General features: G+C 40.6%; 1 protein-coding gene and 1 pseudogene across 1 annotated transcript; one reads left to right on the top strand and one right to left on the bottom strand.

The window, feature by feature from the left end:
• Nucleotides 1-11561: 11561 nt before the first annotated feature.
• LOC102395076 (olfactory receptor 7C2) lies at nt 11562-19410 on the top strand (the record flags this gene model as incomplete). The annotated part of the gene is made up of 2 exons (XM_025294203.3): nt 11562-12488; nt 19387-19410. Coding segments are annotated over exons 1-2 (936 nt in total), but the record flags the coding sequence as incomplete, so codon positions are not given.
• Nucleotides 16097-16629, bottom strand: LOC102408268 (annotated as a pseudogene).
• Nucleotides 19411-19605: the final 195 nt, after the last annotated feature.

Genomic DNA, 19605 nt, shown 5'->3' on the forward strand with positions numbered 1-19605 from the left:
GAGTCTCTTGCATTGGCAGATGGATTCTTTACCACTGCACCATCAGGGAGAGCCCCAAAATTTTCCTGAATTCAAACAGTGATGCCATCTTAGTAGATGGTGATTTTTTCTCAGTGATAAGATAAATATACTTTATTGTATTATTTTTATCTTTCTTAGATTTTTTATTTTTAAAAAAAATGTTTTAATTATTTATTTTTAATTGGAGGATACTTGCTTTACAATATTGTGTTAGCTTCTGCTATATATAACATGAATCAGCCACAGGTACAGGTATCTTCCCCCTCTCTTGCACCTCCCTCCCACCTCCTATCCCTCCCACAACTCTAGGTTATCACAAAGCATCATATTTGAGCTCCCTGAATCATACAGTAAATTTCCACTGGCTATTCTAATTTTACATCTGGTGATATATATGTTTCAATACTATTCACTCAGTTTGTCACACCCTCTCCTTCCCCCACTGTGTCCACAAGTCTGTTCTATATCTATGTCTCCATTGCTGCCCTGCAAATAGGTTTATCAGTACCATCTTTCTAGATTCCATATATATGCATTAATATATGATATTTGTCTTTCTCTTTCTGACTTATTTCACTCTGTATAATAGGCCCTAGGTTCATCCACCTTATTAGACCTGAGTCAAATATGTTCCTTTTTATGGCTGAGTAATATTCCATTGTGTATATGTACCACAACTTCTTTATCCAAAGAATATTCAACCCCCATGTGCTTCAGTTGCTCTATCTGAAATGAACCTATAACAAGGCATGCCTCAGATGGGTGACCAGAGGTTTAAATGGAATAAAATGGCAAAGCTTCAGCATAAGGAATGCAGGTGGCAAGTCCTAAATAAACTTCAGCTCTCATTACATACAAGAGTAATTTTTGTAATGCTACAGCTTTTTGTTCCCATATTATTTTGTTCCCATATTATTAAGCCAATTTCTCCCCATGTACACTCTCCTCCATTAGGACTAGGTCATAAAGCTCAGTGTAGCCCAAGAAGAAAGAGGGTGTGGCTTGTGGAGCAGAATTTCTCAACCTTGATATTTGGGTTTGGGTCATTCTTTGCTATAGGGGCTATTCCTGTGCATTGTAGGATGTTTAGTCATATCCCTGGATAAAATACATCACCACCCAAGTTGCAAGGACTAAAAATGTCTTCATATACTCCATAAGGGGCCTAATCACCCCCACTTGAGAACCATGGGAAAGTGACTTCCAAAGGGAAAGAGAATATATGAAAATTTTCCATGTGCCAAATCCCCATGGGAGTGAGCTAAAGCAGGAGTCCCCAAGCTCCAGGATCTAATGCCTGATGATCTGAGGTGGAGCTGATATAATAATAATAGAAATAAAGTGCACAATAAGTGCAGTGTGCTTGAATCATTCCGAAACCATTCCCCCTCCCCCCGCCACCCCATGTGTGCACACATGCTTACTCGTGTCTGACTCTGCGACCCTATGAATGAGAGCTCACCAGGCTCCTCTGTCCATGGAATTCTCCAGGCAAGACTACTGGAGTGTGTTGCCTTTTCCTTCTCCAGCAAAATATTTTTTACACATGATAAGAATGGACCATAAAAATGCCTGTACAAATAGAAAAGCAGAGTCCCAGATTTGACTCTATTTTGCATAACAGTCAAAAGAAGGAAAGGAGACTGGATAGACTACAAGGCTGATGACATTGAAAAACTAAAATCCATTATTCAAATAATGCATGGACAAAGAAGATACTTGGCACCCTGTCTCACTGGGATGATCCAGAGGGATGGGATAGGGAGGGAGGTGGGAGGGGGGTTCAGGATGGGGAACACATATACACCTGTGGCGGATTCATGTCAATGTATGGCAAAACCACTAAAATATTGTAAAGTAATTAGCCTCCAATTAAAATAAATAAATTTAGCCATGATGCCTTTTATTTTTTTTTAATTTTTTTTAATTTTATTTTATTTTTAAACTTTACATAACTGTATTAGTTTTGCCAAATATCAAAATGAATCCGCCACAGGTATACTTGTGTTCCCCATCCTGAACCCTCCTCCCTCCTCCCTCCCCATTCCATCCCTCTGGGTCGTCCCAGTGCACCAGCCCCTAGCATCCAGTATCGTGCATCAAACCAGTCCATCAGCAGATGAATGGATAAGAAAGCTGTGGTACATATACACAATGGAGTATTATTCAGCCATTAAAATAAATAAATTTATATTAAAAAAAAAGAAGACACTTGGCAACATCATTTTTTAAGACTTTTTTTACATTTATTTATTATTTTTGGTTGCACTGGACTTCCCTGTTGCACTCGGGTTTTCTCTAGTTGTGGCAAGCAGGGTCTGCTCTTCATTGCAGTGCTCCGGCTTCTCATTGCACTGGTTTCTCTTGTTGTGGAGCACCAACTCTAGGGCACGCAGGCTCAGTAGCTGTGGCTACAGTCATTCAAGAGGAGTATGCCCTAGATATCCTATTGTTTTTATTTGTTTGAAAAATTTTAATATTTGATTTGGGTTATAAAAGTTATTCCCTTATATACCAGTGTTCCTTTTTACTTTTTTATTGAGGTATAGTTTATTAACAATATTACATAAGTTTCAAGCCCACTGAAAAAATGGACAGAAGACCTAAATAAACATCTCTCCAAAGAGAACATACGGATTACCAACAGACACATGGAAAGATATTCAATATCACTAGTTATTAGAGAAATGCATATCAAAACTACAATGAGATATCACTCATTCCTGTCAGAATGGCCATCATCAAAAAAAATCCACAGACAACAAATGCTGGAGAGAGCATGAAGAGAAGGGAACCCTCCTACATTGTTAGTGGGAATGTAAATTGGTACAGTCACTATGGAGAACAGTGTGGAGATTCCTTTAAAAATTAAAAATAGAGCTACCACATGACCCTGCAATCCACTCCTGGGCATAAATCCAGAGAAAAATACGATCTGAAAGGATATATGAACCCCAGTGTTCATTGCAGCACTGTTTATAATAGCCAAGACATGGAGGCAACCTAAATATCCAACAACAGAGGAATAGATAAAGAAGATATGGTACATACATACAGTGGAATATTACTCAGCCATAAAAAGAGTGAAATAATGCCATTTGCAGCAACATGGATGAACCTAGAAAGTGTCATACTGAATGAAGTAAGTTAGACAGAGAAGGAGAAATATCATATGGCATGTCTTATATGTGGAATCTAAAATGATACCAATGAACTTACTTACAGAACAGAAAGAGGTTCATGGACTTAGAAAATGAACTTATGGTTGCCAGGGGGAAGGGATAGTAAGGGAGTTTGGGAAAGTCATGTACACACTGCCATAATCAAAATGGAGAGCCAACAAGGACTTAGTGTGTAGCACATGGAACTCTGCTCAACATTATGTACCAGCCTGGATGGGATGGGGGTTTGGGGGAGAATGGATACATGTATACATAAGGCAGTGGATGAGATGGTTGGATGGCATCACTGACTCAATGGACATGAGTTTGAGCAGGCTCCAGGAGTTGGCGATGGACAGGGAAGCCTGGCGTGCTGCAGTCCATGGGGTCGCAAAGAGTCAGACACAACTGAGCAACTGAACTGAACTGATGCATAAGGCAGAGTCCCTTCTCCGTTCACCTGAAAAAAAACCACAGCATTGTTAACTAACTATACCCCAATATAGAATAAAAAGTTTAAAGTTTGCAAAAAATATATTATATAAGTTTCAGGTGTACAACCTAGTGAGTCACAATTTGTAAAGGTTATACTCCATTTACTGTTACTATAGAATATTGTCTATATCCCTTACTGTACAGTATATATCTTTGTGACTTATCTTATGCATGGTAGTTTGTACCTCTTAATCCCTTGCCCCTGTCTTGCCCCTCTCCCTTCCCTCTTCCCACTGTTGGCCACTGGTTTTTCCCCTATGACTTCGAGTCCAGACTTCCTTGGTGGTCCAGTGGTTAAGACTCCACACTTCCAGTGGAGAGGGCATAAGTTCAATCCATGCTCAGGGAAATTCTATATGCTGAGCAGTGCAGCCAAAGAAAGAAAAAAATTCTATGCCTGTGAGTCTGTTTCTTTTCTGTTATATTCACTAGTTTGTTAGTTTTGTTTTGTTTTTTGTTTTTTGTTTTTCTTTTAGATTTCACGTATAAGAGATATACAGAAAACAAAGTCACTCGCTTGTGAATTATTTAGGATAGCCCGTTCTCTCTGGACTAGAGTGTTGAGGACCATCCAATGAACTTGACCCTTGAAGTCAAGTTTTTTTTTTTAATTTTATTTTATTTTTAAACTTTACATAATTGAAGTCAAGTTTTGACCCTGAAAAGCCACATATTCCCACAGAGTCTGCCTGAACAGCCAGTCAGTCCACTTCTCACACTACTCTTCTTGTTATATTCCTGGAACATCCTTCAGATTGCCCTTTCAACAGTGGGAACAGAAGCTGTGGCAAATTCATTGGTCTGGCTTTGTTGGTAGTTGGGTGCAACCCACAGCCTTGTTCATAATTTCAAGTTAAGCTGCTTGACATTCACATGATCTTGAAAAATGTGCCATCATGCTCTTGATAAACAAAGAAATTCCATCTCAGATGTTGAGGAAGTGCTTGTGGGAAAAGATAGTGGAGATCATATCCTGGGGAAAGAGCATTGTGACTAAGGTACATGGGGAGGGGTGTTCCTATAGGAACAAAGTTAGCAGGAAAGAAGGTCCTTTCTGGTTTGGCTTCCACACTCATGGGAACCAAATTGCTCAGAGAGCAGAGAGCAATGGAACAATTACCTTAATGAGCAGTTGTGAGAATTCAATCTCTGAAGTCACAGAAACAATAAATATGCCCCTTACTCCTCTCAGTACAGCTCCATTGTCCCAAAAAGGAGGAAGTTCAGCAGTGCCCTTTCAGAGAATGGATGCCTGATGGCACCTCCTTTCACTTTATTGGAGCTGAGTTGAGGATCCATCACCCAGGAATGAAAGGATCCAGGGAACTAGAGGCTCAATGAAGACATTAAAGTGTGTGCTGTGGGAAACAGGTATGGAGGCAGGCAGAACTCTCAGAGTATTAACTTGGATGGCACAAATGAGGATAGCACAGTTGGTAAGAGTCCATTTACTTAAAACACTCTGCACAGTTCAAGTCCTGAGTGTCTCAAAATCTCTCTTCCACTCAGGTTCCTTCCTCTCTTCTGGAACCCAATTCTGAGAATGTCTCACCTTCCTAATGGAAACTGACCTTGTTTAAGCTCCCAACATCTCTTCTTATTTCTTATCCAACCATCCTAGCTATTTCTCAGGAGCTATGTTTCTATTCTCCATCTGATTCTCCTGTATTCTTTTATCTACCAAATCTTACTCATGTATTCACTCACTCAAGAAGCATTCTCTGGGATTCTTCCTATTTAGTACTTCATATATGTGTGTGCCACTAGTAAAGTAATGCTCAAAATTCTGCAAGCCAGGCTTCAGCAGGACGTGAACTGTGAGCTTGCAGATGTTCCAGCTGGTTTTAGAAAAGGCAGAGGAACCAGAGATCAAATTGCCAACATCCGCTGGATCATGGAAAAAGCAAGAGAGTTCCAGAAAAACATCTATTTCTGCTTTATTGACTATGCCAAAGCCTTTGACTGTGTGGACCACAATAAACTGTGGAAAAGTCTGAAAGAGATGGGAATAGCAGACCACCTGACCTGCCTCTTGAGAAACCTATATGCAGGTCAGGAAGCAACAGTTAGAACTGGACATGGAACAACAGACTGGTTCCAAATAGGAAAAGAAGTACGTCAAGGCTGTATATTGTCACCCTGCTTATTTAACTTATATGCAGAGTGCATCATGAGAAACACTGGGCTGGAAGAAGCACAAGCTGGAATCAAGATTGCCGGGAGAAATATCAATAACCTCAGATATGCAGATGACACCACCCTTATGGCAGAAAGTGGAGAGGAACTAAAAAGCCTCTTGATGAAAGTGAAAGTGGAGAGTGAAAAACTTGGCTTAAAGCTCAGCATTCAGAAAACGAAGATCATGGCATCTGGTCCCATCTCTTCACGGCAGATAGATGGGGAAACAGTGGAAACAGCATCAGACTTTATTTTGGGGGGCTCCAAAATCACTGCAGATGGTGATTGCAGCCATGAAATTAAAAGACGCTGGTTCAGGATGGGGAACACATGTATACCTGTGGTGGATTCATTTTGATATTTGGCAAAACTAATACAATTATGTAAAGTTTAAAAATAAAATAAAATTTTTAAAAAAAGGAAAAAAAAAAAAAAGACGCTTACTCCTTGGAATGAAAGTTATGACCAACCTAGATAGCATATTGAAAAGCAGAGACATTACTTTGCCAACAAAGGTCCACCTAGTCAAGGCTATGATTTTTCCAGTGGTCATGTGTGGATGTGAGAGTTGGACTGTGAAGAAAGCTGAGCGCCAAAGAATTGATGCTTTTGAACTGTAGTGTTGGAGAAGACTCTTGAGAGTCTTGGACTGTAAGGAGATCCAACCAGTCCATCCTAAAGGATATCAGTCCTGGGTATTCATTGGAAGGACTGATGCTGAGGCTGAAGCTCCAATATTTTGGCCACCTCATGTGAAGAGTTGACTCATTGGAAAAGACCCTGATGCTGGGAGGGATTGGGGGCAGGAGAAGAAGGGGACAACAGAGGAAGAGATGGCTGGATAGCATCACCAACTCGATGGACATTAGTTTGAGTGAACTCGGGGAGTTGGTGATGGACAGGGAGGCCTAGGGTGCTGTGATTCATGGGGTCACAAAGAGTCAGACACAACTGAGCGACTGAAGTGAACTGATATATGTGTGTGTCCTCAGTCATGCACATTTTGCAACCCCATGGACTGTATAACCCACTAGGCTCCTCTGGCCATGGAATTTTCCAGGCAAGAATACCGGAGCAAGTTGCCATTTCTTACTCCAGGGGATCTTCCCAATCCCCAGGTACTGAACCCAGGTCTCTTTCGTCACTTGCATTGGCTGGCAGATTCTTTATCACTGTGCCTTACAAACCCATTCAGCCCATTCAAACAGCTTTGTGATATTAAGTTACTGAATGTTTCTCTGCCTCAGTTTCCACATTTATAAAATGAGGATAATAATAGTATCCATTTTGTGAGGTTAATATGAAAATTAAATTAAAAGAGATAATGCACAAGAATGTTTTTGTCTCCATCACCCAGTAAGTATCTATACATGTTAATGATTATTGTATACTGTTTATATATATGCATTTGTTAAATCAAAACAATAATGATCATGATAAAATGAGCTAAGGCATACAAAACTTAGCACAAATACTTGACATATGGAGGTCCTCAAGTCATTTGACTTATTTAGTAAATGTATCACTTTCATTTATTGTGTATTTGCAAATTTCCAGTCCCTGTTTTAAGTGGCTTACATTTTTGTTAATATGTGAAATGATTGTGATCTATTTTCTGAGAGATTTAACTGCACATATGAACACTGCTGGGGTTATTTTTCTCTTGTACCCATTTTTTATGTTAATTTTTATTTTTTAATAATTTTAGAGAAATTTTAAAGAAAGTTACAAAGATAGCACAGAGAGTTCTCATAGTGGTAAAAATGTTTCAAAACTTGATAGAAACAATGATTGCAAAACATCTGAATGCCACTGAATGTTACTTTAAGGTGACTATTGGTTTTTACATATTTGTTTTGTATCGACTGCCTTACTAAAATCATTTTCAGTCCAGAGATTTTCCTCCTCTAATTAAAAATAATTTTTTTTAAAAAAAGAGGTTTTCAGTTGCCAATTTATTATCTTCAGCCAATCCATCATCTTCAAACAAATAATTGCTTTTTTGATACTTACATCTCTTGTATCTTTTCTCCTTGTACTGCTTTAGCTAGAACTTCCTCAGAATTGATAATAATGATGATAAACTTTCTTTTCTTCTTTAATATTTAAAGGAGAAATCTTTTGTTCCTGCACTCAGGTCCCACAAAGGCATTTTTGGAGGTAAATCTTGTTGTTTGCTTAATTCCCTCCTTAATTTTTGATCTATTACCCTCCATTCTGAATCAACTTTGGACACCAACATAGTCCCAGAAATAAATTAATTTCTTAGAGATTTTCTAGTTTTTTATGCCAAGTTTTAAATAATATTTTCTTGCAAAGTTGAGCATTTCCTTACATCTATGTTTATTTTTCTCAATCCTAATTTTAGGCATTACTGTTCTCTTTCTTATTTCATTCATTAGACTAATTTTGCGTGTATGTTTGCTTTTGCCAAAGAATTAGCTCTGGATTGTCTCAACTTTAGACCTGTTCTTCTCTTTAATTCCTTAACTCTGCTTTTACCTTAATTTTCTGCTTTACCTAGTTCTGTTGTATGCAACTTGTATTAAAAATGTCTTCCAAATCTTCAAATGTTTTTCTTAAGGATAGCCTACATGTGTGTTCATTTGTAGTTTTTTGAAAGATGTAATAGAAGAAAATGAGTTGAAAAATCCACACTCATTTTATCACTCCAAGATGATTCTTGTCCACATTTTGGTATATCTTGTTGATCATTTTCCTTGGATTTGTGCAAGGAAACTTATAAAAGATCTGTACACTGATGTAATTTCTCCAGTCCAGAAATACAGATCAATTATCATCTCATAGCAGTATGTGAAGTGCTATTTCTCTTTCCACTTGATGAAATTTTGCATTCTTAGTCTTTATTTTTCTCAGTGGCTTCTTAATTACCTTAGTGAAAAGGTATCTTATTTTACTTTCATCCTCATAAGTTAATACTAGAAAAAATTCTCAAACATTTATTATCCTTTTTATACTTTTTAATAAATCTTTAATATTCTATGCCTTTTTCCCTGGTAATATATTAATGTTTATATGATTTATAATTAAGGCTTTATAGATTAAAGATACTAACTTTTATTAGTCAAATAATTATCTTTTGCATTCCAACTTTCTGCAGGGCACATTTTCTCATTAATAATTTTTAAATTTTTTGTCCAATTATTGATCTTTTCTTACCTTATTTCCATCAAAGACTTTTTATTCATAGTGATCGTCTACTTTTAAAGATTATTTATGCATGTGTGTGTGCTAAGTCGCTTCAGTCAAGTCCAACTCTATGCGACCCCATGGACTACAACCTGCCAGGCTCCTCTGTCCGTGGGATTCTCCAGGTAAGAATACTGGAGTGGGTTTCATGTCCTTCTCCAGGGGATCTTTCCAATCCGTTGATTGAACCAATGCCTCATACATCTCCTGCACTGGCAGGTGGGTTCTTTACCACTAGCGCCACCTGAGAAGCCCAAGATTACATATATTCATGTATAAATTATATTATCTATGTATTTTAATTATATTCTTCTGATAGCTTATATGGTCCCTAGCTCCACACCCAACATTTGAAATTTATTAGGGAATATAGGGATAAGATTTCACACTATTTTTTTCTAAATTATTAATCAATTGTGAAACACTTATTTGTATCTTTAAAAGGCCCTCTAAAATATATAGGAATAAAAAAATGCAAGTTAAGATGATAAAATACATAGAGATATATCCTAAATTATGATAAACATCATATTAAATAAAAACCCTAGAATTATTCCCTTGAATAAAGGAAGAATAATAAGAATTCCAACTCAACATAAATTTGAACAGCGTTGTGGAGTTTTATAGCAATGTAATAAGACCTAAAGATAAATAGATGTTGTAAATTAATACTATTTGGAGAAAGCATATATACATTAGAAAAAAATTTTAATTAATAAAGAAATCTAGAAAATGTTCATAAGACCTTATAAATACAGAAAAATCTAAGGTTTTCCTAATGTAATAGTGATATCAAAGATACAATGTGAGAGAATATCATTATTAATAGCATTAAACCTAAAATACATTAAAATGCCATGTAGAAATTCTGCTATTTGCAACACCTCAGATGAATCTAGAGGACATTATAATAAGTGAAATAAGCCAGACAGAAAAGAACAAATAGTGTATGATTCCACTTACATGAAGCATCTAAAATCATCAAACTCATGGATGCACGGAATAGAATGTTGATTGGAATTATTGGCTGGAAGGGAAGGGAAATAGGGAATTCTTATTCAGTGTATCAAGATTTGTTATGCAAAATGAATAAATTCTAGAGATCTGGCATATAATGTGGTGGTGGTGGTGGCGGTCTAGTCACTAAGTCGTGTCTGACTTGCAACCCCATCAATTGTAACCCGCCATGCTCCTCTGTCCATGGAATTTTCCAAACAGGAATACTGGAGTGGGTTGCCATTTCCTTCTCCAGGGATATAACATAGTAAACAGAGTTAATAATGCAGTATTGTACTCTTTAAAATATGTTAGAGGAATAGATTGCAAGTATTCATACCACACAAAAGAATACAAGGACATTTTTGGAGATGATAGGTATGTTTTTATGGGCTTCAAAGATTGCTCAGTGGAAAAAAAATCCAGCAGCCAATGCAGGAGACTCAGGTTCCATCCCTGGGTTGGGAGTAGGAAATGGCAACCTACTTCAGTATTCCTGCCTGGAAAATTCCATGGACAGAGGAGCCTGGCAGGCTACAGACCCATGGGTTCTCAAAGAGTTGGACAGGACTAAGCATGCACCCACCCAAAGCTAAAAATAAAAGATGATTTATGTGAAGATAAACTCAATATTTAGAAACTCTAGGAGTCTATATTTAGAAATTCAATTTTGATTGAATTTATATAGGGACATTGATAATATAAATGAAATATACATGGTGATTAACAATAATATTAGGGTTTTTTTCTTTTTTAGCAAAAGGAGCACCCAAGGTCCAGAGGATCTAAGAACCTCTCAATGAGTGAGAAGAGCTGCCTAGAGTTAGGGAATTCCCCATTCCCAGAAGCACTGAGCAGAACGCTCAAGAGTGGTAATCAGGGACTCCAGGAAAGGGATGATTGTTTGGGGATGCAGGCAAGCACTGGAGCAGTGCTCCTCAAACTTGTATGTGTCAGAATTTCCATGAGGGCTTGTTGAAGCGTCAAGTGCTGGCTTCACACCCAGCATATCTGATTCAGTAGGTCAGAGATGACTCAATGGAAAAGAATCCACCTGCCAATGCAGGAGATACAGGAGATGCAGGTTCTATACCTGGGTTGGGAAGATCTCCTGGAGGAGGAAATTGCAACCCACTCCAGTATTCTTGCCTGAGAAATCCCATGGACAGAGGGGTCTGGCAAGCTACAGTCCATGGGGTCACCAAGAGTTCAACACACACCTGAGCACACACGCAGGTCAGACAAGCCTTAAAAATGTGTATTTCTAACATGTCTAGAGGTTGCTGATGGTGCTCAGGAACCACAATTTGAGAAGTGCTGAACTTGAGACAATTTTTCTAGATGTCAGCAGTAACCACAATTTGTCATCAAAGAAAGTCAATCCTTAGCCAAAAAGAATGACTTCATGATCTCCCTGGGTTTGGGTTAAGGATATTTCTGTCTTTCTGGGGAATGTTTATTTGGGGTAAATTTTGTATTGCTTTTTTCCTCCTTGTTGGCAAGCCCAGCAGACTCATGGAAAGAGGAAACCAAACAGGAGTCAGAAACTTTCTCCTCCTGGGATTCTCAGAGGACCCAGACCTGCAGCCTCTCCTCTTCGGGCTGTTTCTGTCCATGTACCTGGTCACATTCACTGGGAACCTGGCCATCATCCTAGCCATCATCTCAGACTCCCACCTCCACACCCCCATGTACTTCTTCCTCTCCAACTTGTCCTTTGCTGACATCGGTTTCACCTCCACCACCATCCCAAAGATGCTGTGGAACATCCAGAAACAGAGTCAAGTTATCACCTATGCAGGCTGCCTCAGCCAGGTATTTTTTTTCGTTGTGTTTGGATGCCTGGACAATTTACTCCTGGCCGTGATGGCCTATGACCGCTTCGTGGCCATCTGTCACCCCCTGCACTACCTGGTCATCATGAACCCCCGGCTCTGTGGGCTGCTGGCTCTGGGGTCCTGGAGCCTCAGTGTCACAGGCTCCCTGCTCATGACCTTAACCCTTTTGAGGCTGTCCTTCTGCAGAAGCATGAAGATCCCACACTTTTTCTGTGATCTTCCTGAAGTCCTGAAGCTCGCCTGTTCAAACACCGTCATCAATAACACAGTGGTGTATTTTATGACTATTATCCTAGGTATTTTTCCTCTCTCTGGGATCCTCTTTTCTTACTCTAAGATTTTCTCCTCCATCCTGAGAATTTCATCAGCCAGGGGGAAGTACAAAGCCTTTTCCACTTGTGGGTCTCACCTCTCGGTGGTTTCCTTGTTCTATGGCACAGGCCTAGGGGTCTACCTCAGTTCTGCAGTCACTTCATCCTCTAGGACAAGTCTGGTGGCCTCAGTGATGTACACCATGGTTACCCCCATGCTGAACCCCTTCATCTACAGTCTGAGGAACAGGGACATGAAGGGGGCCCTAGGGAGACTCATCAGCAGGGCACCATCTCTCATTCACAGGGTCTTTAGAGGGCTCTCATAAGTAACTGAGCACATAATATTGAGGACCAGACATCCTGGCTTCTTTCGTTTAATGCTTTTCTCTTTCCTAATACTCACTTTTTAAAGAAAAACTTTCCTTGGGTCTTCACAGCCCTATTTTCCTTCATACTATATCTTTGGTTCCCTTTTTCAATTTGTAACCATATGAATTTTAACTTCATATAAATTGAACCTGATATTTTCTGTTACATTTAGTCATGATTTAAATTTCTTAAAAAATAAACTAAATCTCATGTTTTTAATATATATCCTCACAGTGAGGGGATGTATACCTATTAGGGAAATGTTGCCCTGCAAACTCATTTACAGTGATGCTTTCTGAGGCTGGGTGAATCAAATCAACTAGAAGAAGTGCATTTTTTATGAATAACTTTCAGTCACATCACAACTTAGTGATGTATATTCCATTTCTGAAACATGAAGTCTGGAGCTAAACAGTTCAAAGCTGGCCTTCAAGTACTCAAGATCTTTGTGCTTTTTTGCTCTAGCTCTAGCATGAGTCTTCCACCCTCATGGTCACAAAATGGCTTCTGCCCTTGCAGCCACGGTAACTGCATCCCAGGAAGGTGGAATGGATAAATATAATATAAAAGATATTCTTTCATCATTTATCATTTCAGCACATTCTGTCTGGCTTCCAACTTTCGTATCTGCATCCTTTGCCTAAGGGATTTCTCTAGCCTGCCCTGCCCATGTTCAGAGAATTAATGTCCCAGGAATCACTCCTTAACCAGAGAGGAACAGGAGTTGGTGTATAAATCACTTGCACATTGGGTAAGATAAGTCTGTGGCATATATGTTTGTACTGGCTCCCTGTATTTCCCCAGCAGAAGTCCACCAGTCGATTGTGGTGGTAACTGGCTTGAAAAACACACCTTTTATGGCTGTATTCTCTTGCCTGACTCACTGCTCTATTTCCTGGGACCACTAAAATCTTTGTCTTAACTGTACTGAGCTACATTTCCTGTACCCCATAGGCTTTATAGGAAACATTACAAAAGGTATGCCTATCCAGAACCTGTGAATGTGACCTTTTTAGAAAAAGCTTCTTTGCCAATTTAATTAAGTTAAGGGTCTTGAAATGAGATAACCTTGAATTACTTCAGTTCAGTTCAGTTGTGGAGTCGTGTCCGACTCCTTGTGACCCCATGAATCACAGCATGCCAGGCCTCCCTGTCCATCACCAACTCCCCAAGTTTACCCAAACTCATGTCCATCGAGTCGGTGATGCCATCCAGCCATCTGATCCTCTGTCGTCCCCTTCTCCTCCTGCCCCCAATCCCTCCCAGCATCAGGGTCTTTTCCAATGAGTCAACTCTTTGCATGAGGTGGCCAAAGTACTGGAGCTTCAGCTTCAGCATCAGTCCTTCCAATGAACACCCAGGACTGATCTCCTTTAGGATGGACTGGTTGGATCTCCTTCTAGTCCAAAGGACTCTCAAGAGTCTTCTCCAACACCACAGTTCAAAAGCATCAATTCTTCGGCACTCAGCCTTCTTCACAGTCCAACTCTCATATCCATACATCACCACTGGGAAAACCATAGCCTTGACTAGATGAATCTTTGTTGGCAAAGTAGTGTCTCTGCTTTTCAATATGCTATCTAGGTTGGTCATAACTTTCCTTCCAAGGAGTAAGTGTCTTTTAATTTCATGGCTGCAATCACCATCTGCAGTGATTTTGGAGCCCAAAAAAATAAAGTCTGACACTGTTTCCACTGTTTCCCCATCTATCTGCCATGAAGTGATGGGACCAGATGCCATGATCTTAGTTGGCTGAATGTTGAGCTTTAAGCCAACTCTTTCATTCTCCACTTTCACTTTCATCAAGAGGCTTTTTAGTTCCTCTTCACTTTCTGCCATAAGGGTGGTGTCATCTGCATATCTGAGGTTACTGATATTTCTCCCAGCAATCCTGATTCCAGCCTGTGCTTCTTCCAGCCCAGTGTTTCTCATGATGTACTCTGCACATAAGTTAAATAAGCAGGGTGACAATATACAGCCTTGACGAACTCCTTTTCCTATTTGGAGCCAGTCTGTTGTTCCATGTCCAGTTCTAACTGTTGCTTCCTGACCTGCATATAGGTTTCTCAAGAGGCAGGTCAGGTGGTCTGGTATTCCCATCTCTTTCAGACTTTTCCACAGTTTATTGTGATCCACACAGTCAAAGGCTTTGGCATAGTCAATAAAGCAGAAATAGATGTTTTTCTGGAACTCTCTTGCTTTTTCCATGATCCAAAGGATGTTGGCAATTTGATCTCTGGTTCCTCTGCCTTTTCTAAAACCAGCTTGAACATCTGGAAGTTCACGGTTCATGTATTACTGAAGCCTGGCTTGGAGAATTTTGAGCATTACTTTACTAGTGTGTGAGATGAGTGCAATTGTGAGGTAGTTTGAGCATTCTGTGGCATTGCCTTTCTTTGGGATTGGAATGAAAACTGACCTTTTCCAGTCCTGTGGCTACCTCTGAGTTTTCCAAATTTGCTAGCATATTGAGCGCAGCACTTTCACAGCATCATCTTTCAGGATTTGAAATAGCTCAACTGGAATTCCATCACCTCCACTAGCTTTGTTCGTAGTGATGCTGCCTAAGGCCCACTTGACTTCACATTCCAGGATATCTGGCTCTAGGTGAGTGATCACACCATCGTGATTATCTGGGTCGTGAAGATCTTTTTTGTACAGTTCTTCTGTGTATTTAAGGGAAGCCCCTTAATCATACTCAAATACAAAATAAAAAAATTTTTAAAGGTCTATACTTCCTTTCACCCATGGGATAAAATCAAATCCAAACCACAGTCCCCTCAGCCAAAAAAAAATGATCTATCTTTCCCTAGTTTCTTTATTCTTTAAAATGCAGGCTTATAAAGAAAATAGAGCTGGAAGGGGTTCTAAGGATTGGAGGCAATGGGGGTCATGGATCCCTTGACAGTATGTCACACTTTGTGTGATGACCTGAGTTGTGTCCTCTACAAAATTCATATGCTGAAGTCCTAACCCCCTATACCTGGGAATGTGGCTGAATTTCAAGATGGGATCTTCAAGCCATAGTAATAAGCTTCCCAGGTGGTACTAGTGGTAAAGAACCTGCCTACCAATGTAGGAGATATAAGAGATGTGGGTTAGATCCCTGGGTCAGGAAGATCCCCAGGAGGAGGGCATGGCAGCTCACTCCAGTATTCTTGCCTGGAGAATCCCATGGACAGAGGAGCCTCTGGGGCTATGGTCTATAGGGTCGCAAAGACTCAGACACGACTGAAGGAACTGAGCGTGCACGCAGGTTAAAATGAGTTCATTCAGGTGGGCCCTACTCTAATTTGACTGGTTTCCTTAAGAAGAAGAGATTAAGACTCAGACACACACAGGAGGAAGACCATGTGAAGACACAAGGAGAGGACAACCATCTACAAGCCAAGGAGAGAGGCCTCAAGAGAAACTGACACTGCTGGCATCTGCATCCATGACTTCATTGTTTGTGTTGTTGTTGTTTTAACACAGTGAAAACTTTTATATTTGGAATTAGCCAGCTGGACTCAGTTTAGACGATCCCAATTTTTTTGGCAACATCCAAACCATCACAGTCAGGAGCCAGTCGAACATATGCCCTCTTCTCTCTGTCAGGCCTGATCATGGTATTGACCTCAGCCACATCAATGTCACAGAGCTTCTTCACAGCCTGTTTAATTTGGTGCTTGTTAGCCTTGACTTCCACAGTGAATACGTTATTTTCTTCATGGCTGACTCGGTGGTGAGGGGGAATTTGATGATGGCATGGTGGTCCTTTGTTTCCCCTAGAGGCGCTCTTCTGAGGACATTGGGGCTGCCTCCTGAGCAGTGGTGTTTTGGGCTGCCAGAAGGTGGATAACACCCAGATCTTCTCTTTTTTATGGCTATGGACACCTTTCAACACTGCTTTCTTGGCCTTCAAAGCCTTTGCTTTGGCTTCAGCTTTCGGAGGGGCAGGGGCTTCCTTCTTCACCTTCGGTGCCATCTTCATGAAAAGACGTGACTTTATTTATTTGGCTGTTCTGGGTCTTAGTTGTGGCATGCAGGATCTTTGATCTTCATTGAAGCATGAAAACTCTTAGTTATGGAATGTTAGATCTAGTTCCCTGACCAAGGATAGAACCCAGGACCCCCTGCATTGTGAGTGCAGAGTCTTAGCCACTGGACCACCAGGAAACTCCTAGATCTAGGACTTCTAACATCCAAAACGATGAGGGAAAAATTCTTTTGTTTAAGCCACTCAATCTGGGGCATGTTGTCATGGCAGCCCTAAAGAACTAGCATACCCTGCTTCCACAGGAGCCCTCTGGGGATGTAGAACACTGACCATGGGGTGGATAGAGATAAAAGCTGAAATGCTAGTTTAACACTGGGATCTCAGGCAAAGTTCCCCAAGGTCCATTGTAGAGTTGAATATTTTATAAGTGGATGAGCTTCTTGTCTCCTCATGGAATATTTCTAAACTCTTACCATAATTGTCTCCAATTGGTGTTGTTCAGTCACTAAGTCATGTCTGACTCTTTGTGACCCCACAAACTACAGCACACCAGGCTTCCCTGTCCTGCACTATCTCCCAGAGTTTGTTCAAACTCATGTCCATTGAGTCAATGATGCCATCCAACCATCTCATCCTCTGTCGCTCCCTTCTCCTCTTGCCCTCAATCATTCCCAGCAGCACAGTCTTTTCCAATGAATCAGTTCTTCAAGTCAGGTGGCCAAAGTACTGGAGCTTCAGCTTTAGTATCAATTCTTCCAATGAATATTCAGGGTTGGTTTCCTTTAGGATTGACTGATTTGATTTCCTTGCTGTCCAAGGGACTCTTCAAGAGTCTTCTCCAACACCACAATTTGAAGGCGTCAATTCTGTGGCCTTCAGCTTCCTTATGGTCCAATTCTCACACCTGTACATGACTACTGGAAAAACCATAGCTTTGACTACACAGACCTTTGTTGGCAAAGTGATGTCTCTGCTTTATTAATATGTTGTCTAGGTTTGTCATAACTTTTCTTCCAAGGTGCAAGCATCTTTTAATTACACCATTCACAGTGATTTTGGTTCCATGGTAAGATAAATAGATTAAAGATTTATAAAGCGCTTCTCCCAAGTTCTCTCAGTTGCTTATTCTCTTAAAACCTTTATGAAATGGAGGATGGAGCATCCCAAAACTTACCCATGTTTGAATTTCCCACCCTATCCTCCCCCCGCCTTTAGTAGAGGTAAGTGCTCAAGTGAAGTTTAATTTGATTTAGAAAAAATTAATATTATATTTCTTAAACAAAAGGATCATGGAGTTGAGTTATATTTATAGCAGTTATAATCATGTTACCTTCTGTTTTTCCTTGTTCTCCCCACACCTTTAGTAAGGTCTCATGTAATTTCCCACCTGGTTCATTAGCCTGCAAGAAAATAATGGTTAAACTCTGACATCCACCCTTACATATAAGGGGCCCCCTGGGGCCAGCCTGGGACTGTCCAGGCCAATTAGTCCCAGGGGTCAAGTGCCGGGGTTACAAGTCCTCACTACTCATCTCCATGGGACCTGCTTCCCCAGTTCCCAACAACGAGGTGTATGAAGTTAAAGGTTTAACGCAGAGGATAAGGGGTGCTCAAAGCCTGTACATCCCAAAGAAAGCACTGGCCCTAGACTGCTTCTTGAAACATGACCTCTGAACCCCTGGAATATCCTGCCTGATAAAAGTGTCTTTGTTTACCTGGGGCTTTAATCCATGCCAGGTAGTCTGGTTGATGGTGAACGCCCGTTTTTGTTCACCTGGGACCCAGGGCAATGCTATATTGTTTGTGTGTAGTGGCTCACTTATATCTGCAGTAGCCCACCAGTCCATGGGATTTTTTAGGCAAGAATACTGGAGTGGGTTGCCATTTTCTGCTCCAGGGGATCTTTCTGACCCAGGGATCAAACCTGCGCCTCCTGTGTCTCCTGCATTGCAGGCAGATTCTTTACCCACTGAGCCATTGGGGAAGCCAGGCTTTGTTCACCTGGGACCCAGGACAATGCTTTATTAGTTTGACCTCTGGAGGGACTCAGGCTTCCCTGGTGCCTCAGATGGTAAAGAATTTACCTGCTACTGCAGGAGGTCTGCAGTCTCTGGGTCAGGAAGACCCCCTGGAGAAGGGAATGGCTACCTACTGTAGTATTCTTACCTGGAGAATCCCACAGACAGAGAGGCCTGGTGGGCTGCAGTCCATGTGTTCGCAAAGAGTCAAACATGACTGAGCGACTAACACTGGAGGGACTCAACAATGAGCTGTGAAGGTCAACAGGAACTCCATGCCTATGTGACACACCTGGATAAAAACTCTGGACACCACGGTTCAGGTGGGCTTTCACGGTTGGCAGTATTTCATACGTGTTGTCACACCTCGCTGCTGAAAGAATTAAGGGCTATTCATGCAATTCCCCTGGGACAGGACAAGTGGAAGCTCACATCTAATCTCTTCTGGACCCTGTCACCTGCATCTTTTGCCTTTGCTGATTTCAAAGTGTCTTTTCAGGGCAGTAAACCATAAATGAGAGTATCCCAGCTTTTTCAAGTTCTATGAGTCCTTCTGGTATATCATCACATCTGAAGGTGGTCATGGGGACTCCCCACACAGAGGCCATGGATATTGTTTTAAAGCTAGACAGTGTATTTAAAAAGCAGAAATACCACTTTGTCAATAAAGGTCCATATAGTCAAAGCTATCATTTTTCCAGTAGTCATGTACGGACGTGAGAGTTGAACCATGAAGAAGGCTGAGCACCGAAAAGTTGATGTTTTGGAACTGTGGTGCTGGAGAAGACTCTTGAGAGTCCCTTGGACGGGAAGGAGATCAAACCAGTCAATCCTAAAAGAAATCAACCCTGAATATATACTTGAAGGACTGATGCTGAAGCTCCAATATTTTGGCCACCTGATGCAAAGAGCAGACATTGAAAAAGACCCTGATGCTGGGAAAGATTGAAGGAAAAAGCAAAAGCGGGCAGCAGAGGATGAGATGGTTAGATAACATCACCAATCCAATGGACATGAATTTGAGCA

The sequence above is a fragment of the Bubalus bubalis genome, chromosome 9 (genome assembly GCF_019923935.1).
Source record: "Bubalus bubalis isolate 160015118507 breed Murrah chromosome 9, NDDB_SH_1, whole genome shotgun sequence".
Classification (NCBI taxonomy): Eukaryota; Metazoa; Chordata; class Mammalia; order Artiodactyla; family Bovidae; genus Bubalus; species Bubalus bubalis.